This window comes from Parastagonospora nodorum (assembly GCF_000146915.1).
Source record: "Parastagonospora nodorum SN15 chromosome Unknown scaffold_6, whole genome shotgun sequence".
Lineage (NCBI taxonomy): Eukaryota > Fungi > Ascomycota > Dothideomycetes > Pleosporales > Phaeosphaeriaceae > Parastagonospora > Parastagonospora nodorum.
Window position 1 is genome coordinate 852055 of NW_001884554.1, and position 22335 is coordinate 874389.

A 22335-nucleotide genomic window follows, 5' to 3' on the forward strand; every position below is an offset into this window, starting at 1 on the left:
TACATCGGCGCATCGGCTCAGCTCTATTCCGAGCTCGCAAAGTCACCCCCTCCCCCTCCTCTGTCTTACACACCGAGGGAGATGTGGACAAGGTTTCCGTAGTTACAAGAAAGATACCCACCAATTCCCAGCCAACGGGAAATACGAATATATGGTATTCTGTGCCCAAATGGGACGAACCCGTTTCACACGACCGTTGACGTGTGGATTCTCACTGTCTCATACTGCCAACTCCACCCTCGACCTGCTTGCCTGCATTCCTCGTGTGGATCGCATGGACAAGTTGAGCCACGATAAAGATGGATGGAGGTGTAATTGCTCTTGCACACAACACATGCGTCGCTTACCGCCCGTTACACCAACGGGTCCCACGTGCACTCCACGGAGGTCCAACGGTTACACGGGTGCATCATGCTGCTACAACCATCGCGCCTACAACATGGCACCGGGTAACTTTCCTCACGTCCACGCTGCAAGGGCTTCTCCATACTTCTAAATTGAATCACTGGTTATCTAGGACATTCAACAACAATGACGTTCTTCACCGCAAGATGATGGTGAGGATCCAACATTGGCTGTCTCATGCTCGCAGTTGTTTCAGAGTGCGGCTAGAAAGGACTAGAAACAGCAATCGGTCAACAATCCTGACTTCACCGCATCGATTCCGCGCGCAAAGGATTCTCGAACGAGATCTTGCCATTATTGCAGGCATGCCTCGTTGGTTGCCAGACGCTTACCGTCATCACTCGGAGTCTAAGCTCCGTGGTAATATCGCGACATTGAAGTGCGAAAACATGTGACTCATGGATAGAAGCTGGATCATGGTCTTCCTTGCCAAGACGTCAACAGGTTACGAAAGCTTTCTCGTCGACCAAGAATAAACCCGTGTGAGAGGTATAAGTGGCCGGGATGCAAGCGCGGATACGGAAAGTGGGAACATCAAGCGAGTCCATACACCGCTGCAGCCTCACCTTTCTGGCAGCCACAAATAGTCAGCATCCTCCATTTCGGACGCGGACTATGCGCCCTACATGTTGGGCTGCAACGTACAATGCGATTGTGATGGCATGTTTAAAGTTGCCAATCGGTGAATGTTTCCGGTCAATAATGGCTAATGTCTCATGGCAGAGAAGTTGGATGCAATGGAGAAGGATGAGTGGAGTGCGGGATCTCGCTCAAGGATTCAGCTTTGCGCCATGACCCCACGACGCGTGTGCCACAGTTACTGTACGCGCCATAGTGAGAAGATCAACATCAACGGGCGATCCAGAATAAGCGGAAGCAGGCATTGCCTGTCAACCCTCAAAGTGGCTGTGAAGGGAGGCCCTGGCTTTTCGGGAGCACGAGGGCTTTGCCTTTCCTGGACAACCACACTTCTCATGTGTGACGAACCCTTCGGTATGGATGGATTGTCTTAGGTCGTTACAGTATGAGTTGCACCGTTACGGGCAGCGAGTACAATCACCCGTATCGGGACCCTGTCGCGCCGCGATGTCGGCGATTGGCAACTGCGGATATGCTACGATGGCCTATGGACGGAAAACATTGGGGTTTGTCACGACGATCCAGCACGTCCCGATTACGAAGATCTTGCAAAGAATGCAGTATATTGGATAGCCAAGGTCTTGCTTGATCGCTCGAGGGTCGCACTGGGCTACAGAATCGCTTGCTAGTCTCCGGCCGACAATAGTAGGCTCGCAAACGGTGCGATTTCTAGAGGCAGACAATGACTGTTGATTACTCCGAATAACTACCGATCACGCACAGAGCATGTCCCATGTCGCATGTGCAGTGCCGGCGGGTCGGTAGAGAGACTTTGGATGAGGTTGTGGGACAGAACGACGGCAGCTGGCTGCAGTGTTTGCCGCAGACGGCCAAAGCAAGCATGTTCCAGCCAGATGGAGAATACGGCCGCTTGGTACCTTACACCGGGCAGCTCCTCACGAGAATGAGCGAGAACACAGAAGCACGATTAGGGAAGCTTGTAGACCAAAACAGACAGGGAAGCACGCTGCGCGAAGTAAGCGGTGAGATGACTCGTGCTCGCGGAAGGGAGCCGGGATTGGACAGATGACACAATCTGACAATCATGAGGGACTGGAGAGCGCGACGAAAAGGGCACCCTGGCAGGCCGCACACGAATAGGGCTTGCGAGCGAGCGCGGGCAGAGGCTATGGAATTGGAGTCGGGTGACGGCCAATGTGAGACGCGCTTCGCGGGCTGCGAATGGATGTTGGTGCAGAGTGTGGTGATGGCGGCGGAAGAAAGCGGACTCAGCCGACCGTACTCAGGATTACACCAGTTCCTCGTCGTGCAGCCTGGGGCTGCACAACAACACCGACTTCTGCATGCGGGCAGCGCGCTGAGCGAGGGCAAGCGCTGCTCTTCTTGACTCTATCGAGCAGAGTTTTCACTCTTCGAGGCCGGACGTGCGAATCAGAAACCCGTGACGGCGGCATGTCGCTGGAAATCTATGGCTCGGGCCGTCCAAGTGCTAAGCCAGTCACGCTCTACGCTCTGCGCGCTGCGCTCTACGTATCGATAGGCGGTGCACTTGCAGCGGCACGGGAATTGGAGCCGCGGCGTGCAGGTGTCGTACCAGAGCGCAGGCAGGTCGGCCTGAGAGTCGACACTACCATGGGCGGGCGATGTGATGGCAGTGGCAGCACTTCCGCTTCCATTATTTTCAGAGCGCGCGCAAGCCGTGACAGCGGACCGGGGCGCAAACGGCGCAGCATCACTCTGGCAGACGGCTGCGATCCAGCGAGCAGACAGCGGACCAGCAGGGCAAACAGCGGGCGGGCAGGTGTGGAGGAGGGGACGGGCCATGGCTTGGTTGACAGTTGCAGCGACAGCCAGTCGTTGGCAGCGTGGACATGATGCTGCAGCACTGCTACCCGACGGGCTTGGGGCGCCGAATAACAAGGCGAGGCCGTGTTTCGTCGCGTGTGTCCCCACGGAAGCGACGACCCCCAGCACCTGCCTGCCCACTTGCCCACTCAAGCACCCCTGGTCCCTGCTCCTGCGCGCTGCCATTCTACCGCACCACCCCGCCCAGCCCTCAGCGCTCTAATCCAGAATTCCAGCTTTATCTACCGGCTAGCCCGCCGTCCCCTCCCCACCAAAGTCCCCATCACCACCTTCCCTGCCCCTACACTGCGCCGCCGACACGTAGCAGTCAACGTTAACAACACCGCTCGTTTTTGGCCTGCGCTGACTCTCCGTTGTTGCCCGTCCTGCCCCCAAGTTGCATAACTATTCCATCACTGGGCTCCGTCTAGCGATCGAGATTGCCGAAAAGAGCAATCCACACCGCCAGTCCCGGCTACACCGGTACTTTGCTACAAGAGTCCGCCATGGACTTTTCCTCTTCCAACCTCAACCAACATATGGATTTTCACAGACCCTCCTCGACCCTGAGTCACATGGACCGGAAACCCTCTACCTTCAGCTTCGACGACAACGCCACGCTCGACTCTAACATCCTGGACACGCCCGTCCTCATGTCGCCCACCACCAGCACACAGGGCATCTTCTCGCCAGACACCTCCATCTGGGAGGACTTCTCTTCCGCCGGCCAGTTTGTCGACCGCACAGCCACCAGCTCCGTTGTCAACACAAACGGCAACAACCCCTTCTTCACGGAGCAGAGCAACAACCCCTTTGCCCGTCTGCCCCCAAACCAGGCCGCAACCTATGGCCAACAGACGTGGCCAATGGCCGACAACTCTGGTTCCCGGACGCCGACTGCACCCAAACCGTTAAATCCTTTTGGTCCTGGCGACTTTGGCGCTGCCACATTCGCACCCGAGGCCCAGCAACATATGCAATACCATGGAGTCCCCATTAACAACAACGTCCGTCCCAGCGCCGTCTTCGCTCCGTCCGTTCCTGAGCAGCCCATGTCGCCGCACACGCACTCCGAGTGGATGACCTTCAACCAGCAAGAGATGGACGCACGGCCCGGACCCAAGCGTATGAGGCCCAACACGCCCCCGCCCCGTTCCTTTTCTCCCCGCCGTGACGGTGGCATCAGGAAGAAGAACGCCCGCTTCGACATCCCGGCCGAGCGCAACCTCCTCAACATCGACAACCTCATCCAGAGCTGCACCAACGAGGACGATCTCAAGGAGCTCAAGCAACAAAAACGACTCCTCCGCAACAGACAGGCCGCGTACGTACTCCCTTTTGGTCTTTGGTTCCGCGTTCCTCGCCTGGTCCCAAGCGCCATTTGGTTCATGGTATCCTCCTCGTTCATCAGCTAACTCAATTACAGACTTGACTCCCGACAGCGGAAGAAGAAGCACACTGAAGAGCTCGAGGAAGAGAAGAAGCAGTGGATCGAGAAGATGTGCGGCATGGAAGAGGAGTTTGGCCGCATGCGAATTGAGTACGATGCCTTGATCGCCGAGAAGGAGAACTGGCACCGTGAGTCCATGGACATGCACCACATGATCAACCAGCTGCAGTTCGACAAGGAGGAGCTCGTCCGTACCCACACTCTCGAGACTGGAGAGCTTCGTAAGAAGGTTTCGATCCTCACTGAGCGTCTTGAGAATGCTTCTGGCAACGGTATGGGCATCGCGCCCAGCACCACCTTCACCGACTTCGCCTCGGAGATGGACAACCTTCAACATGGGCAGCAGTGACTGGGACAACTACATCTTCGTCAACGACTTCGCCTCCGACGAGCAGACGCCACAGAGCAACGACCAGAACCTCGCTGTTGTCCCTCGCTCCAAGGACGAGGACAAGCCAGTCGCTTCTGGTCTACTGCTGATGCTGCTGCTTTGCGGCGCCTTCGTCGCTAGCAAGTCTGGCAACGCTGCGCCCCCGATCCCTCGTATGCCTGATGAGGTCCGCGCTGCCTCGGCCACCGTGCTCGACTAGCACTCGTTCAAGGATGCTGGTGTCTCGACCACCCTGGCTGAGCAGAACCTGGTTGCCAACACCGTCTCCGCCTTCGAGCCCGGCCCATCCGGTGTCGCTTGGCCCAAGACGACTCTCTCTGGCTCTGAACTCGCTGGCATCTCTGGCTCTCACCTCGACCAACTGCACTCTCACCTCGCTGGAACCACAAAGGACCAGGAGGCTGAGCAGCTCTTCTCCATCACACCTGCGCAGTACAACAGCATGACATCTTTGGACTTCACTCGCGGCCGCTACAGTCTCACCAGTGACGATATGAGCGACCCGCTTTCCCCTGGCTCACCCCCAACCTTCGCATCGCCGCAACCTTGCGGAGACGTTGGCTGCCATGCGTGAGCAGAACAAGGGCGACTCAGCTGCCGAGATCTACACACGAAGTCTGCTTTGGGACAAGATCGCTCCCGAAGTTGTTCACGAGTTCAAGCGTATCGTCGAGGAGTCTGCCGCCATGTCACGACCCACCACCGCCGATGGCCCCAAGGCTGAGCCTATCAGCTAAACAAACCACACGCACCACAAACCTTTCCTATGTCGACAACCCGCCGTCTCCTAAGTTGCATTAGTCGTTTATCAGCATAGCGCTTCACTTCTTACCCCATGATTGGGGCCCCTTTAGGGAGAATCTGCATCATGGGTTGGAACTCGTTCTTCCTGCGTTTTCCTTTGCACGCTCACGACGAGCATCGCATCCACCACCATTTCCTTCATCGCCATGGCTCACACAGCCTGGCCATCTTCTACAACATCTGGGACGGCAACGTCGATCTTGGGTCATAGTACCTACATCGCTTAGCATATATGGCGGCTGGATTCTTTGCTTCTTCACGTCGTGGTCGTTGTTCACGACTCATGGCATATGTTTCAGATGACTATTCTTATCTGGTTCACACCTTTTGTTTCTTATTTAGCGAGCGAGCACATGTAGTTGCCCCCCATCTGTTTTGTTGTTTTTCCCCCATTTAGCGTAGCGAGCGTTGGATCTCTTTTGTTTTTCACTTTACGCTTCACGAGATTGGATTATGTATCTGGCTACGACAATTTTGTAAATGAATTGGCTACGAGAATGACTCGATTGGACTTCAAACCCAGGGCACTGGATGAAGATTGCAGGAGGATGATGACGATGATGATGCTGAGAAGTTGGAAACATGGTTTTTTATTAAAGAGATGATTGTTCCATCTTACGACCCCCCTCGATTCTAATCGACTCTTTTTCCTTTCACGAGATTCCCCCGAATAATACCCCGCAGCTGGACAAACAATGACCACGTTGTTTTCCCTTGCGATAAGGCAGGCTATTCTTTGTTGTTGTCACTATTGTTGGGAAAGCACAAGAGACCTATATCGTAGCCCACCTAGGCCTTCATTGGCGCAGAACATAACCCATTTAATCATCAGCGCTTACGTCGCTTTCTCCTCCTACTCGCTAGCACTCGCTGCGCTCAGCTCCTCCCCGGCATGTATTGGGTATTGGCTTGCTTGATTGAACAGCTTCGCCACTCTCCAGCCCTCGCGCATCTCGCAGGATCTGCACCGCCCACGATTATTGTCCCGCGCGTACCTCGCATTCCCCTCCTCGAGTCGACACACTGCAACATCCCCACGCCGCCGTCGTGCAGCGCTAGATCCCATGTACCCCATACCCTACCTTCAACTGCAGCCGTATGTCCCAGAAAAGACAAAAAAAAAAGCTTGCTTTCAAGATCTACTCCACGCATGTAGTAGGGGGCGTAATTAAGGTTTTTCCCTTCCTTGCCAAAAGAAAAAGAAAAAATCAAGCGGTTAGTTCCCTTTCAGGCGCGCACAAGCTACTCGGACTTTGTCTAAGCAATGGCGGTGAGTGGGAAGGAAAAATGGTGGCTTATCCACACACGCACACACACACACACTTGGTTGTCGTCGTCATGACCACACACATACACACGCCAGTCCCAGAAACTTGGAACCCGCCCGGACGAGAAATAGACGGGGACATTGGCGATGGTGAAACAACGATGCTGCAGTCTACTCATGCACATTCACCGCAAGGCGCGAGTCATTTTGTCACTTAAAGTGCGTGGAAATCGGGGTTTTTGCGCGCTGCTGAGTGGGTGGGTTTGTGATAAGTCGCTTGCGTGGGCACGCGTCCGATTTGATGGGGGGAGGGGATTACTTCGGTCGTATACGTACATTGTGTGTGAGATGACTTGACGACGGGTGAGAATGCCGGATTTGCGGTGGGGTTGTAGGAGTATGTAGGGTAGAGTAGGGTGCAGATGATGTGGTAAACGCGGACGGGGTGTGGAGTGCAGACAGATAGGCAGGTAGGTGTCTGTGGCACGTCGTTATTGTACGACTTAAGGAACGCTTTGGAGGGGGGATGTGAGAGCGCGGACGGGCAGATTCGCGCTGCTCCGTGGCTAGAGAATGTCACCAGTAGCCCGAGAGTTGCAAGCAGTCCAAGCAAGATTCGAACGCGATGACGATTTGCACTCATCGGGAAAACCAAGACAAGGAGGCGTAAAGCTGAGGCTCTAGACCCCCAGATCTCGATTTGCCCGAAATTTATCGTACACAGGGTATTTAGTTGCAAGAGGCAAACTAACTAGATGATATTTCCTTCCCGTCTTGGGATCATGCGAGTGTGGTGCACACGACCTTTGGCGATGACCAGCACCCCCCCCCCCCCCCCCAATCACCTTTTACCCAAACAAGACGGCGGAGCGGGCGTTTGGCCCTATCCAGGCACATATCCCGCTATGGTTCTATTTGGGATTGTATTTGTCCTTCCAGATCCTATAGTGGCAGAGTAGTCAGCACGTGCTCGGTATAACAACAGCACTATGTGTCTGTATCATCCGGGAAGATAGAGCGTCCGAAGCGGGCTGATTTGTGACAAACTCGGCTGGGTACGGAGGACAGCAATAGATGTTGTCGCGGTAGCCGTCATGTCTCTTCGCTCAGCGAGCCACACACACTGGCAGTCTCTTTCGCCTGTCATCGGTACAAGCACACACACCCCTCGCCCCGTCGAACAACAGCGCGCCACGTGTATAACGCATCCATCAACGAACCACTGCGGCGGGTCCGCCTGACAATGGCCTGGTCCCAAAGCGACTTGGGACGATGTGGGTGGGGTGCGGAAAGCGGAAACCGTGACAGGTTCTGCTGCGGCCCTCGCCAGAGCCCGCAGTCGAGCTAAGTGCGAAAGGGTGCACCGGGAGCCAATCGATGCATCTTGGCGCATGCGCGTTGAAACTGGTTGGCTAGTGCGGATAAAGTTGCATCATTTGTTTACGGACGCCTGTGATGCGAGGCCGTGATGGTGGTTAAGGTGGTGTTGTCGGCCGTGAAGGGAATGCGTGCATGGCGCGGATAGCGTGCGTGGTGCGTGAAGGGAGGCTCAGGGAAGTGCATGTGCGCACTCCTTCCCCGAGGACGAGCATTCCCAGATCGAGTTATGGCACCGGGCGCCACTGGACCATAGATCCGAAGATAGACAATGAAAGCGGTTTGACTTACCATGTATTGCCTAAAGTCTTGTTGCCCTTCGACTCAGCCAGGCGTAAGAACTGCGCCGCTTTGAACTGCGAAGCCTTGTTAGCGACATTACCGCTCTCCCGCATCAGCCGAACCTGCGCATTTATCGATATTGCTGCCCAAACAATGAGGCTGAAGAGAACATGGGGAACGGTCTCGATGTCTCACGCAAGCCACCCGCATGATGCTGCTCGCGATCGAAGCGAAAGCGAGGGCCATGCAGGCCTGGCCGTGTGCGTAGAGTGTCGCATGAACATCTAGACGACTGGACTGCCACCATACATGGACCGGTGTACTCCATGTATGTAGACTCGAAAGCGGAGGAGGGCGTACAGCAACAACGACAACGCAGGCGGAGCAAAGACGTACCTTGTCTTTCTTGGTTCCAAAGCCTTCCGTATAGCACCATGCAACTTCGTTCATGGCGTCAGTATCGCCCAAGTTGGCAGCAGTTTCGTAGTACTGCTTCGCGGCTGCGGGATCTTTCTTGATACCCCAGCCGTTGCGGAAGCAGTTGGCCAGCTCATACATTGCCAGCACAAGCTCGCCTTTTGCTGAACCGCCCTTCTTCATGCCGGCGCCGAGTGCGAGCTTCTCAACTTCGGCACTGTTGGAGGCAGCCATGCTTAGGAAATGCACGGCTTGTTCTGGGTTTGCCTCGATGCCCCAGGCATGTCTGTATTAGGTCAGCCAGCGCATTAGGTACTATTTCGGGGTAACATTTGGGTGTTGATCATCATCTCGTAGATCGATCGCAAGTATAGGGTATCTCACCTCAATGCAAGGCCGTAGAGAACTTGTGCAAGTGCATTGTTGTGAGTGCTTGGGTCGGCCAGACGACCGAACAGCGCAGTCGACGCCTCGAGATTGCCCTTCTCATGCAGCCGTATAGCTTCCTGGATATTCTCTTCGTCTTCCGGCGCAGCAATACTGGCGCTCCTACTCCTGCCCTTTGGCGCTCCTGGAGACATTGGATTTGTGACTTCGATTCTCGGTGACGCTGGGCCACTTGCGCCACCTGCGAGCGCACCCTCCGTTACGAGCACCGTGGCCCTCTTCTCCCATTTCGCCTCTTCGTCTTCTGTTCTTGCGACTCCATCTCCCCCAACTTCTGGCAGGTTTTCGGGCACATTCGCAGAGCTGCTCGAGCGCGTCCGCCCAAAATGCAACCGTTCCAACCCTTTCGCTACTCCCTCTGTGCCATTATGTGGGTTCTGAGAGGCTGCATTACTTCGACTTCGGAACCTCCCAAAGGCGCTGCGTGTGGGTGATAGGAGAGCTGGTGCTTCGCGGGTGGGGTCGCCGGGGAAGCTGGGGGGTTCAATAGTCTCGCGCGTGGACGTGGTAGTACGAAAGAATTGGAATTCTGGGACGTCTGCGGATAGCGTTGGCCCTGTGCGGGGTGGAGCCGCGGCGCCCTCGTCCTTGATCTTGTCCTTCTTCTTCAGCAAGTCTTTGAGCGTCATGGTGTTGTTCAATTGAGCTTGCGCGTCGATTGGGCCGCAAGGGGTGCGCGGCTGGTGGAAGGGCACAACAACTTCACGTAGAGCCAACCGTTTGTGCAGTTAATTGCACTATTGGATCATGAGCGTTGTCTTATATTTGCGCAAAGCATCAGCGAGAGCAGCAGGACGCATCGTCACGAATAGGTTGGCGGCCGCAATGCATCAAATGCAACGGCAAGGTTGAGGGTATGACAAGGAGCTAGCACAGCCGCAGCCTCAGCCTCCAAACGACGCCTCCACTGGTCAAAGCCCGCTTGTGGTACGAGTAGGATATGTATAGAACGGAGAATTGGACAACAGACGTCATGCACAGATCACGATCATTTGGAGTGACTTCATTCATTCAATCTTTGCATTGATTTTGCTGATTATACGCTTTTCTGATATAAACTCGTGCGTCTGTCCGCATTGAACATGATCACACCAAGCAGCAATATGCTACCAAATGTGCTGAAGACAATCGCAAGAAGAAGCTCGGCGATTCAATGCCAGCAGGGTATCATCGAAAGACCCAATATGCGCCACGTTCTCCCAAACTCCACGACCATGAAACAGCCATGAGAAGACTGCAAAACGAACAACCGACCTACCGTTCAGACGATATGCAGGAATAGGGGAGCTTGAGAGCAGAAGGAGATTAGGCTTGAATGGGGAACGGGCCGAGGAAGGAAGACCTACAGCATTCCTGTAGGCAACTTGCTCAATCGTCAGCATCGAGGGAGACATAGTCGTACTGCTGCGTGAACTGATGGGGATCCGGAGTGGCGCCGGGAGTCCAAGTTTCAGCATCAGCATCATTCGAGTTCTGCCTGGAACTGCCCTCTGGAGAAGACAATCCGTCTGGAGACTTGCGAGTAGCTTTGCGCATGCGAGACGCGCGATGTACATGGCCTAGTCGACACTTGTCACCATACCGGCAGCTACCCGTGTTTGAAAAGTGTGGACACTCGTGCGCATGAAGCTCAGAGCAGTCTGCACCCTTCTCACAATATCCCACAAGCCCGAATGCCTCGCAATTCGGAGCCGCTGGGCTGATCCGAACGTGGGAGAATCGGCAGTCGTCCTTGTTGCAACGGCCGTCCTGGAAGTGCTTACACATCGGCGTGTTGTGGGGTGTGGGGGAGTGTGAAAGAAGACAAGCATCACCCTTCGGGCATTCGCCCTTAAACAGCCAAGGCTTGCAGATAGCTTGCTTCTCCGGATCGTGAAGATAGCGACATCCATGACGGCTGCAGATACCTGCTCATAAGTTAGACGCATGCAGTGGCTAAAGTGGATCCTGTTCGCTGTCTCTTTCTGTACCTGTCATGGTGAACTGCGGACATGGGGTCTGGGGTTCGGTGTGCTGGTGAGGGCCGTGGTTTATGTAGGTACCGTCCGTGGTAAGCGGTGCTGCCTTCTCGCTCTCAGGTGCATCTCCGGCCAGATCTTGCTTATTGAAGGTGACAGACTTATTTCGGAACTGTTGCGGTCGTTGGTACGGATGGTAAGCAGCGCGCCCTCCGCGTCCTCTGCCGCGACCATAGCCTCCTCTGTATCCATGTCCTATGTGGGTGCCAGAAGGTGCGATAGGTGGGGCTCGTGGACCATAGCTGGTATATCCGTTGGGTACGTGAGGTTCACTGGCAGGCTCTCCTCTCTCTTTCTTCACGCGCGCAATGTAGCCTGAGTCACCTCGTCAATTCTTCTGGTACATCTAATCAAACCTCCTCTTGCACATACTCAGTAGTTCCGCGCGGGCTCGCAAGCGCTCTTCGGGGTCGGTCATCTTTAGAATGTCGGCGAGGGAGTGCGGGGGCGCTCCTGGTGGTTTCATCTTCGCGGACTGTCCTTGAAAGGATGCCTATAGTCAATCGCCTAATTTTTTATGTTAGTACTGTTTGGTTGTTGAAGCGCAAACACTGGCGGCTGCGATTCGCGACGGAACAAAGAGGACAAGAGAAGCCGCCTGCCGCAACCTCACAAGGGTGGGGCACCGAGCTGGAACCGCGCTAAGACTTAGTAATCACGTAACGTGACCGATTTGTCTTGGCAATTTGAATGAAGTTAGGATCGATGTCAACTTTACTTCTGCTGAGTATTTCAAGACTAGAGGACACTAATGGGGCATGGAGCAAGACATGGTCACACGAGCAATCTGAAAAGTCTGTTGTGAGATATCATGATTCAGATGTGTTCTTGACATTCAAACTCCATGGCATTGAGCTTTGCTTACGAGACTGTGCCTGTCTTTCGTGCCCACGGTGCGCCATACATCATGCCTGTATCCTAGACGCCGACGCAATGCAATTATAGTACTAGTAATACAGAGCAACCAAAGCGGCTGTCTCTTCATGCGCTTGATTTCTCCACCAAAAGAGCAAACTACTCGTCCACATCCTCGTCCAGCTGCTTGCGTTTAATCTCGCGGTCGGCCTTTTGCTTATCGATGTTGGTCTGCATGCGCTTCTTGAAAATCTGGTTCGTCTGTCTGTCGCGGGCTTCCATATTTGCTTGAATGGCCTTATCCAGTTCTGCAATTTCAGCGCGCAGCTGTTCTTTCCGCTGCTCCTCCTGGACTGCCGCATCGTCGACGTCGTCTCCATCGTCCGAGTCGTCATCATCGTCGTCGTCATCATCCGCAGAGGTCGCTGCAGCAGGGGTGGAAGCTGCGGTTTCCGTCTCCAACGTGAGGCCATTCTTGAGTGCATGCAGAGCGACGTCGTGGGCTGTCGCAGGTGTCGCGGGCTCTGCACCTGGAGTTTCGCTGCCCAGCAGAGAGTTGATGACCTGTGAGTCGCCTTGTATCTCAATGTTCTCGTCTTCCATGAGGCCCTCCTGCAGCATTGCCTCCAGATCATCCCCATCAATCTCGTCAATGGGCGTCTGCTCTACCTGTTGTGTATCTGCCATCTCTTCGTCCTCTCCTTCATCTTCTGAGTCGGTCTCCTCTTCGGAAGTCTCATGGTCACTATCCACCAGCTCGTACTTTGTCGACTCGGCATTCTCGTCTTCAAGGAGAAGTCGATTCATCTGTGCTTCCGCACGCTCAACGTCGAGATAGGATTTGCGCGGTCGGAACCGCAGTTTGCGGGCCCATCGCATAGGTGGGGTGATGCCATGTGGATATCTATGGGAATCTGGCTCGATGAATGAGGGGCGTGGGAACTTTTTGGCTTCGTCTTCACTAGAAACTCTGCCTAGTACCAACAGCATCTGACAGACATCAGCAGTCTTGACCCAGTCCTTCTTGTTCCAGCTCTTCATGGTCTCAATGACGGTAGGGAGCTCGACCATGGATGCAGCATAACTGTGACCCTGGATGGTGACCATGGCACGGCGTCCCTCCTTGTCGAAGAAGCGGAAGTAGACTCCGGGTCCGCCTTGCGACAAGCTCTTGCCGATCGTCTTCTCCTCGATAGACTTGCGCAGAAGATCGCAGTCTGGCCCTGGCTGCATGCGCAGTATGAACTGAGACTCTATCGCCGGATCCACTTCGGCCTCGTCTGCCTCGCTGTCGTAGCCTACACCATATGGCCGCACTGGTGCCTTTCCAGCTCCTTTGACTTTCAGCATCGTCGCTGTCCTTGGGGGCGCGGCAGGGCCGCCTGCCTTTGGCTTGATCGTAAGCTTTATTTTCCCCTTTGGCGCGGACTGGATTGGTGGCCTCGCGGGGGCGGGCGGCTCGGCCATGAGGTCGTCCTCATCGCTGCTATCATTGCCCATGGCTAGGCTCTTTGCCGTCGGCTTCGGCTTGCGCTTGGCGGCAGGTGAGTCCACGTCGTCTCCGTCCTCACGAGCTCGCTTCTTGGGGCCCGGCTTGCCTGGCGGTATGGGGTTACCCCCTCGTGTCGAGCTTCTGTTTCTTTGTGTACTTGCGCTTCGTCTTTGGGGCGTCGCCGTCTTCGGTGTTATCTGCAGGAGCTGCAGGAGCCGCGGTTTTGATGTTGAGCTTGAGTTTCTTTGCGGGCGCAGCGGTCCCAGCTTCTTCTTGGGCTACAGGTGCGGACGCCGGTGGTGCTGGTGCTGGTGCGTCGCCCGCGGGCGCGGCAGGGTTCTTGAGTTTGATCTTCATCGCGGTGACTCGCTGCCTTTACTTTGGGGGGGGGGTGGTTTGGGTGAGGTGACTCGCGCCTACAGGCGCCGCATAGGTGAGGTTGCGCGGGTGTGGACTGCTGGCGTGAATGATGTCGCGACCGGGGGCTATGAGCTAGCCCGGTCTTGGCGCGGTGCATGGGTGAAAGATCAAGGGCCAAAGCTTGAGCTGTCACTTCCTTCTCCGCATCCAGCATCAGGACTCGGCGAGCACCACAATGCCCTGTCTGCCTCCACCATAATCGCGCGACTCTACCCGGACAAGCCCAACAGGCATTTCACAGCGACTGCGCCAGAATGTCCTCGGACGACTTGTTCCTCAACCTGCTCCGGCCCGCCGTACTCCACATCCTGCGCGCGTCCGGCTTCCACTATGGCAAACCTTCGGCTGTCGACACCGTCGTAGACCTCACGGCACGCTACCTCTCCCTGCTTGCAGAGCGCACAGCCTACAATGCATTCTCCAACCACAACGACTCCACACCAAACATCACAGATGTGCGCATGGCCATGCAAGACTGCGCGCTGCTGGTGCCTACTATGACGGCAGGAGAGGAGGAATGGAAGCAGATTCTGCGCAAACCTCTCGACTTCTACAACGAAGAGACGGGTGCACGCGCCATGGAGGAACAGCGACGCGACGCCGAGGACACAGCCGACGTAAGGGAATTTATCGACTGGGTCAAGGGTGATCAAAACAAAGAGATCATGCGGATAGCGGGCACCCTCAAATCGGTGGCCACGAACCCGATTGATCAGCTCGATCAGCTGGAGATGGAGGATTACCTGAACAGTATGCCTTGCACTATTTGCTGAGAGAGCACCAGAACTAACATCATTCTCAGCACTCATGAAGAAGCACAGCAAGACTGGAGTCGAGTCGCGATTTCAGGGAACTGTTCTGGGCGTCCCATCCGAGCCAAAGACTATCAAGATCGAGGGAGGCGGCGCAGAGTCGATAGAAGAATGGTGTCGGAGAACTCGAGAGCGGGCTGCAAAGGCAGCAGAAGCGAAACACGATGCGAGTACAGCCACGAGCCGTGTGGTAACCCGTGAGCCATCTGAAGACGTGGAGATGGATACAGCATAATACCCTTGATTTGAGAAGTGCATCGCGACGGCGTTTGGGGTCACATTATTTGCAGGCGTTATACCACGAGCCGACTGGAAAGGCAGGCAGAGTACATTGTCTTTGGGGAGGCAAGTCGGCAAAGTCGAGCAGAAAGCTTTGCGGTTTCAGTACTGATGCACGGCATCACCAGGTTGCATGCAGTCGATCGGCCTTTATGCACAAGGCCACATATATCAATTCGATCGGATTTGTATGCGCCACGTACAATGCGCTAAACATGCGTACATCTTCGCCATGCTTTCTCGATAAGTTCGCGTCATCTCAAAGTGTGAGACTAGCTCGCCAGCGCCCTGGTCGTAGCTACATGGAATCCAGACCGATGGCTTCTAACGTCTCCACGCTTTCGGTAATGCTGATGTGAAAGATAAGAAACGAGACACGGTTAAAGTCCGTCATCACGTACTCACATGACAGACGAAAGGAATGGACAGTAGTGGGGCGACTGTGTGTCCCCGCCTACGTCATCAATAGAAAGCTCCAAAAAGCATACCAAAGCGCGCGCCGCACTCGCTCAGTCTCACAGTAAACCCAATACTATACATCTTTCGAATTCTACACTGACCAATTCCTCTGCCATCTTCACAAACAAAGTCAGATAAGATACTCACCAAACACCACATTCCAAACACCTTACAACTATGTCTGGCCTCGATCCCAAGGGCCCGTCGCAGCCCACGCTCAACCAGGCGTACACCACACCCGGAAACCCAGTCGAGCAGAACCCAGCCGAACGCGCTCAAGCTTCCTTCAACGCCGCCGACAACAGCGCCAGTGTCGACCAGCGCATCCCCACCAAGCAAGCAACCGACGCGCAAGGCCTAGAGAACGCAAAGGCACCTGGAGGCGGCCGACACGGCGCGCCACCAGGCGAAGAAGCCCAGGGCTTGACCGAGGAGGATGTTGGCAGACACAAGGAGCTAGACGGCGAACAAATGGCCGCACCGGGAGAAGGCAAGGTCGCTGCTGCAGTAGCAAAGGGTGGAAAGGGTCAGGGAGGAGGTGGTGCTGAGCCTGATTTGGCGTCGGACCTGGACAGGTAAGATCTTGCTTCAGGCTGATGATGAGAATGAGCGATTGCTAATACACCGAGCAGGAAAAAGGCAGAACAAGCCGACGCCCGCAACGCCATCAAGCAAGAGCGACAAGACAACTTCGAAGCCGGCGGCGCAGCTGGACAACAAGGAGGGCCGGCGAATCCTGTAGGCAAGGGTAACTATCCCAACAGTGGATCGGGATAAATGTGTTCGTCTTGTCGAGTTTTTTTTTTTTTTTTTTTCATACACAAATAAATATATACACTTTAGATCTCTACCACCTGGCATATTACCCCCCAAATCCACACTCCCCCCTGGAAAATCCAATACCCCGCTACCCACATACACACCTGCACCTCTACCAGCCCCCTGACCCTCTCCACGCACTGTCCCAGTAATGCTTTGGACTCTTCAGGCGTGCAGCACGCGCACATCGGCACGGCTGGCTCTGGCGTGAATACCGGAGGCTCCAGCTTGTCCTCGCCCGGCGTCTGTGGATACCAGTGATGCCGCTGACCCAGGACATTTGGCGGGACGAAGGTCTTTTCGACTGGGCGCGAGAGCATGTGGTTTTGGGGGTATGTGGCGCGCACGTCGAACTTGGTGCCTTTATTGACTCGCTCGTAGGTTGGGATGTAAGGGATGGGGTCGAGGGGTGACAGGGGGGAGGCGGGTGTGGAGGCGGGTAGGGCGAGGGTGAAGGGTTTAAAGGGTGCGAAGAAGTATGTTCGGGACATGGTGGTTTGTATGGATGTGGTTGGATTTGGAGTGGCTTGGATGTTTTGCAGGTGTATGTCTGCAGTTGGATGTCCGAGTGGATGGGACGGGCGTGCTGGATGTATTGACGATGAGAGTGTCTTCGGCATGTGTGGTTAAGTATGCACAATGTGTCGCGGATTTGAAAGACACCGACTGAGACAATGGCATTGCGCATGGTGGTTGAAAGGGGAGGGCGGAAGAGACGAACGTGCGAAAGGACAAAAAGAGATGTGTTTGGGTTTCTGTGGAGAAGTGTTTGGATAAACTGAGAGTGTTTAGTGGGAGGGTGTCATGTTGTGCGAGAGACATGCAGGATAGGAAACAGAGCTAATACGGTCGACGCAAACAAACCGCACTCAGAAAATGAGACAACATCACAATCATGCAGGGGAACAAGTGAATAATGTGTTACTGTTTAGGCATATCGCCAGAACTATGTAGCTGGACATTGCACGACGTACAGCGTTGGTAATAATAACGGCGCTGAAAAAGAGACATGAAACGTGTACGATAAGAAAAAAAAACTCGTACACTCTCCGCAACAGGTGACAAGAACATTATCATCGTGAATCTCCAAAGCTGCGTCGCAGGCCTACCTCAATCCTCTCCATGGGAGCGGGACTAGTGGTCAATACGAGCGCAAATGATCCAAGCCATCGTTATATACATTAAGAAGAAAAAGAAGGGCATACATGCGTTCACATGTATGCGTCGAATTGAAAGTTACTCATGTCGGTCGTCGCGGCGACGTTGGGGTCGTAGGCGACGAAGGTGTTGTTGTCGTACGTGTTGGCGTCGTACATGATAGTCTCACTCGCATTCATACTCAGACCGTAGCCGTCGATGAACTGGCTAGGGTCAAGCTGTACCTGAGAGGTCATTGACGTGGGCATGGGCGGCTGAGATGGAAACGGCGCAGAGGCGTTGATGTCGAAGTTCTGCTCGTAGGAGTTGTCGTTGGCGTCAGCAGCATCGTCGGAAGCGCTGCCGGGCGATGAGCACGTGTTGTTGTCGACCTCCACCTCTTTGATCCAGTGCTGCTTGAGGTAGTCCATGGCAGGGTGGTCTCCACCACCAATACCGCCACGCTTCTCGTCGTTCTTGCCCTTCCTGCCCCGCTTGCGAGGGTGGAAGTGCGCACGACGCAGGTGAGCGGCAGCGTTGTAGTATGCACCGTATACCTTTTTGTTACGGCAGTGCTTGCAGTTGGCAAGGAACTTCTTGTCAGCTGAGTAGTCGACGCAGATGTACCCCTTTCTCCTTGAGGCATGAGCACGCGCAATGTGGCGATCAAGCTCATGCGTGCCACGAAAGCAAGGCTTTTCAGGGCAATGCGGGCAGTGAATCTTGGGATGCTGAGGGCGCACATAGGGTGTTTTAGTGAGGACACCAACAGTTTTGGACGATCCGTCCGCAGACTTTATCCTTGCCATCTGAGCATTTGATGACGCAGACTCAGTCTGGTAGTCGCGTTCGATAGCCTTGGGGGCAATCGTGCGAGTCGCAGCGAGCGCAATGTCGCGGTCGCGACGCGACTGGCGAGAGTAATTCGACGATGGCATTGAGCCGTCGCTGACGTTACCCTCGCTGGAACTTGTTGAAGCCGACCTCGACATATCCTCCCCCAGGTACGGCGTGTTCTCCGAAGAAGCAAATGCCCGAGGAGCACTTGCAGGGGAAGCAGACTGAGTAGAAGGAAGGAAAGCTTCGGTGGCGGAACCACCGAAAGAAGGGAAAAAAGAAGCATTAACATCGGTGACAGGTTTCGACTCGACATCGAAAGGAAATAAGGAAACCCCATCCTCTGGGAGGATGGGCAGCATACATGAAGAATCAGACTGAATGCGCAACATGGAAGTATCACCAAGGAAACTCGAATTGCAACTGCTCTGGCGACTCATTGAATTACTCGCATGAGTAATCGGCGTCATCAGAGCAGTTGACGGAGTGTTTGGCGTGGTAGAGCCTTCCGAAGAAGAACCCCACTGCAAAGAGGGAGTTAGTACTTGCAATTGTTGTGAATGTTGGGGGAATGAGGAGGAGAGGGGGAAGGAGCTCTCTGGCTCGATGCAATTGCTGACGTAGTCGCGAGGACTCCACTCAGTCAAGCTCTGGTTGGTGTATCCAGCGTGCTCTGGAATGGATTGGAGGGCTTGTTGTTGGCGCATCGATGCATCAGAGTAGAAGGTGTAGTCGTTGGACTCGCGAGACATTGATTGCCAGTCAGACATTGACCGCTCGAGGCCGTTTGCGTCAGTGGCAGTAGATATTGAAGGGCTCATGCGGGGTGTCGAGTATCCGTAGTCCATTGTCTAGAGGGTGTTAGAATGGCAAGCGAGCACCAAAATGGTATCCATACTGGGAGGTGTGTCAAGTTTGACGTTGACGGCATCGAGCGTGGTGTTTGCTGGGCTGTCGATGCATTTGAGCTGCCGAAGGCGTTGTTGGGCGGCAGAGCGGTGGCCTGTGACCAGAGTTCCTGGCGCTCGTTCTCGGAAAGATGTGCATGACTATTCCAGAAATTCTGTTTGGTCTGCTCGAGCTGTTGAAAGAGGTACTGCGTATTGTCCATGGTCGAGGCCATACTGTGTGGTGTTGTTGTAAGAGTACGCTGCGCGATGACGGTGATCAGCACGATAATCAACAATACGTCTGTCTGTGTAGAATTGCTCGACAATGAGGTGGATGGTGGTTGTGAAGATAGCTGAGGCACAAATGGGGTAGTGAGGAATGACAGGGCGATCAAAAGGTCTGGGACGCCGAGTGGGAATGACGAGCTTTTTAGCACAACCTGAGCTGTGGGGCATCTGGGGGACGTGGACGATGCGCTGGCTCAAATCGGCAGGACTGACGATTGAAAGCGCGGGAAGAAGGACCAGGCCAAGCGCAAGAAGGGCAACCCAGCTGATGATCGCACGCCGGCCAAGCGACGTGTCATTGGGTGGTGTGTGCAAAGCCCAGGTGTCATTTGCTGCCTCACTTTTCATTTCCGGGAGACGATAGTCCGACCCTGGCCACTTCCACTAGGATCTGCCTATCAACCACCGGGAGGGCAACTACTTTTCTGCAACTCATCATATCCGGCATCATTTGCTGTCAGCGGCAGACGCGTGGACTTCCAGCCTTTGTCGATCGTGCGTGCCGCCAACGCTGTCGCGCCGCACACACGCACACACGCACGCACGCACACACACAGGCGAAACATCGTCATCCAACCATGCCTTCTACCAGGGCACACTGGGGACGGCGGTGCACGACGCCCTCCCCTCAGCCTGACGTATCTGACGGATGGCGCAGTCCAGACAGCCTGCTCCATTGTGCTCGCATCAAACACTGGCATGGCATTTCAGATTGCCCTCTTGGGACGCCACGCGTCGACAAAACGGCCTGTAACAGTGCGCCAAACTTGTGTTCGGTGTTGATCATTGCGTTCATTACTTTCAACTTTCTTTTCATCTGCTCAAACTATCTTTGTCGTTACGAGATTTCAGGCCCTGGCTACGCTCCAACTCATCGTCTCCGCGGACGTCATACGCCCGGGGTATGCTGGTAGGAAAAACAACATCATCTTACGAACACAGGTGGACCACCAACACCAACAACCTTCTTGGCTGTCATATCACAGCACGGTCACCTGAGACACTCGAGCTCAGCAGTTTTACAAAGTTCTGTCAAGCTTCTATCTGTCCCGCCGCTGGGCTAATGGTGCTGAGTATACGGATGTAGCGTCGCCCGTGGAGCCCATGTCCGATTTGCTGTCCTGCTCTTTAGGCGCCGCGGGCGTTCTCAGAAACGCTGCGCCAGGAAAGGCAGGAGAAAACAGCCTTTTGAGTCTATCCCGTTGTCGCATTGGTGCGCCATTACGTGGTACGGACATGGAGGACGATGCCGAGGAGAAGGAAAACCTTGACCTGCGCAGACTCAGTGCATTTGGAGCACTTTGTAGGCTCTCCAGACTCTTTAGCGCAGGCTCCTCGACACTGACGATGCTCGATGCCCTAGTGTTTGCAACGTGGTATGGCGCTTGAGTTACATCGCGCCAGAACATGTCCAAACAAACCTCTGTCGCGTCCTCCAAGACACCTAGATCATCAAAGAAGGCTGTTATGCTGTCGAGCACTATCAGATCAGAATGCCGCCTGACACGGGGTTCTACTTCCTTGGCAAACGGGTCCAAAGACGCAACAGAGTCTTTTCGAAGCTGCGCAGGATGCTTCTCCAAGCAGATCGTTCCAGGTAAGTAGGTTGCCTTCCAGCCCTCGGGATACAGCTTCAAGGCATCATTATGTTGCCAATATTGACTTGGCTTCTTCAAATGCAAAGCTAGCCCCTTGCCCGAAAGGCTGGACAGTATGGATCTCCTCGCATCCTTCGCATGAGGGCTGATTGGACTTGAGGGCTCTTCAAGAGTGGCGCGCTTCTCTGGGATCGCATACAGTTCCCGAGGCGTGTTCATCATCGACCTTGGAGAGCTGAGTAGTCCCCGTGACTCGAAGTCTACAATATCCGTGTTCAGCCTTTCCACATTCTTGCCGTCCAACGTTTTCTTGACGCGCACCCTCTGAGAGAATGAACCTGGCACCTTTGCGTTACCCCAGGGATCACTGTCGACCGGAGCTACAATAACTGGAAGTGATGGCAAGGGCTTATCTGGTCCCAGATGTGCTTGAAGCGGTGTCTTAACAACAGTCAATGGGTCGACTTCCAGATCCTCGCGCTGCGGCTTCCTGCCTCTGATCGTTCTTGACGGACCCAGCCTTGCGCTGACTGCACGTCTCGGCGGCTGTGGTGCGTAATTAGGGGTGTTGAATCCCCCCGCTGGAGCAGTAGCTGCCTTTCCTCGCATAACAGGACTATCTGATGCCTTTCCGTTGTGGCTCAACATGCTCGATCTTGGCTGTGGCGCAAGGATAGTTGCGTCATTCTCGCGTCTCGTCCATTCGGGTATCTCTCGCGATGTAGGAGTTTGATCATCCTCGTTTTCGGACGGCGGCGCAGATGAATCAGGCGACGACATGAATGTCCAGAGACCGTCCAGATTTATCTCGCTGATCTCGCTTGCCGGCCGATTCGCAAAGTTCGAAGACGGTATCCATTGTACGGGGATGTCATAGTAGTCCCTTGCCGAGTCATCCATTGCGCTGAATTATTGCATATGTATCTCAGCGGGCTTCGAGGAGAATACATGGATTTCGAGTAATTGAGGGGAAGCTTGCACGACCCTTGATGTGGGTAGCTTCTTTCTTTGTCTGGTTCCAATGATGCCTTTCCCATCGCGCCAGTGGTAGTAGCAACACATCTTTGGTACCGAGAAACAAAGAAAGCCTATCAGCACGTGCTGTTGGTAGCACGAAGACGTCCCAGATATCACCTCTTAGACTCC

General features: G+C 54.6%; 11 protein-coding genes across 11 annotated transcripts; 4 read left to right on the forward strand and 7 right to left on the reverse strand.

Moving 5' to 3' along the window:
• Nucleotides 1-1885: 1885 nt before the first annotated feature.
• Nucleotides 1886-2392, forward strand: SNOG_04484 (hypothetical protein; the record flags this gene model as incomplete). Its single annotated transcript, XM_001794849.1, has 2 exons — nucleotides 1886-2020; nucleotides 2186-2392. The coding sequence occupies 2 exons, from the start codon at nucleotides 1886-1888 to the stop codon at nucleotides 2390-2392; spliced, it is 342 nt and encodes a 113-aa protein (XP_001794901.1).
• Nucleotides 2393-2436: 44 nt separating this feature from the next.
• On the reverse strand, nucleotides 2437-2829 carry SNOG_04485 (hypothetical protein; the record flags this gene model as incomplete). Its single annotated transcript, XM_001794850.1, has 1 exon — nucleotides 2437-2829. The coding sequence occupies one exon, from the start codon at nucleotides 2827-2829 to the stop codon at nucleotides 2437-2439; it is 393 nt and encodes a 130-aa protein (XP_001794902.1).
• A 527-nt stretch (nucleotides 2830-3356) lies between these two features.
• On the forward strand, nucleotides 3357-5428 carry SNOG_04486 (hypothetical protein; the record flags this gene model as incomplete). Its single annotated transcript, XM_001794851.1, is given in 5 exon segments — nucleotides 3357-4241; nucleotides 4293-4572; nucleotides 4592-4843; nucleotides 4889-5247; nucleotides 5270-5428. The coding sequence occupies 5 exon segments, from the start codon at nucleotides 3357-3359 to the stop codon at nucleotides 5426-5428; spliced, it is 1935 nt and encodes a 644-aa protein (XP_001794903.1).
• Nucleotides 5429-8426: 2998 nt separating this feature from the next.
• Nucleotides 8427-9914, reverse strand: SNOG_04487 (hypothetical protein; the record flags this gene model as incomplete). Its single annotated transcript, XM_001794852.1, has 4 exons — nucleotides 8427-8543; nucleotides 8617-8718; nucleotides 8818-9124; nucleotides 9223-9914. The coding sequence occupies 4 exons, from the start codon at nucleotides 9912-9914 to the stop codon at nucleotides 8427-8429; spliced, it is 1218 nt and encodes a 405-aa protein (XP_001794904.1).
• A 739-nt stretch (nucleotides 9915-10653) lies between these two features.
• Nucleotides 10654-11721, reverse strand: SNOG_04488 (hypothetical protein; the record flags this gene model as incomplete). The annotated part of the gene is made up of 3 exons (XM_001794853.1): nucleotides 10654-11192; nucleotides 11256-11618; nucleotides 11676-11721. The coding sequence occupies 3 exons, from the start codon at nucleotides 11719-11721 to the stop codon at nucleotides 10654-10656; spliced, it is 948 nt and encodes a 315-aa protein (XP_001794905.1).
• Nucleotides 11722-12317: 596 nt separating this feature from the next.
• SNOG_04489 (hypothetical protein) lies at nucleotides 12318-14007 on the reverse strand (the record flags this gene model as incomplete). Its single annotated transcript, XM_001794854.1, has 2 exons — nucleotides 12318-13756; nucleotides 13812-14007. 2 exons carry the CDS (start codon nucleotides 14005-14007, stop codon nucleotides 12318-12320), a joined length of 1635 nt encoding a protein of 544 aa, XP_001794906.1.
• Nucleotides 14008-14324: 317 nt separating this feature from the next.
• On the forward strand, nucleotides 14325-15117 carry SNOG_04490 (hypothetical protein; the record flags this gene model as incomplete). The annotated part of the gene is made up of 2 exons (XM_001794855.1): nucleotides 14325-14820; nucleotides 14873-15117. The coding sequence occupies 2 exons, from the start codon at nucleotides 14325-14327 to the stop codon at nucleotides 15115-15117; spliced, it is 741 nt and encodes a 246-aa protein (XP_001794907.1).
• A 680-nt stretch (nucleotides 15118-15797) lies between these two features.
• SNOG_04491 (hypothetical protein) lies at nucleotides 15798-16397 on the forward strand (the record flags this gene model as incomplete). Its single annotated transcript, XM_001794856.1, has 2 exons — nucleotides 15798-16195; nucleotides 16253-16397. The coding sequence occupies 2 exons, from the start codon at nucleotides 15798-15800 to the stop codon at nucleotides 16395-16397; spliced, it is 543 nt and encodes a 180-aa protein (XP_001794908.1).
• Nucleotides 16398-16459: 62 nt separating this feature from the next.
• Nucleotides 16460-16930, reverse strand: SNOG_04492 (hypothetical protein; the record flags this gene model as incomplete). The annotated part of the gene is made up of 2 exons (XM_001794857.1): nucleotides 16460-16507; nucleotides 16544-16930. The coding sequence occupies 2 exons, from the start codon at nucleotides 16928-16930 to the stop codon at nucleotides 16460-16462; spliced, it is 435 nt and encodes a 144-aa protein (XP_001794909.1).
• Nucleotides 16931-17650: 720 nt separating this feature from the next.
• Nucleotides 17651-19939, reverse strand: SNOG_04493 (hypothetical protein; the record flags this gene model as incomplete). Its single annotated transcript, XM_001794858.1, is given in 3 exon segments — nucleotides 17651-19264; nucleotides 19312-19494; nucleotides 19511-19939. 3 exon segments carry the CDS (start codon nucleotides 19937-19939, stop codon nucleotides 17651-17653), a joined length of 2226 nt encoding a protein of 741 aa, XP_001794910.1.
• Nucleotides 19940-20631: 692 nt separating this feature from the next.
• On the reverse strand, nucleotides 20632-22089 carry SNOG_04494 (hypothetical protein; the record flags this gene model as incomplete). Its single annotated transcript, XM_001794859.1, has 1 exon — nucleotides 20632-22089. The coding sequence occupies one exon, from the start codon at nucleotides 22087-22089 to the stop codon at nucleotides 20632-20634; it is 1458 nt and encodes a 485-aa protein (XP_001794911.1).
• Nucleotides 22090-22335: the final 246 nt, after the last annotated feature.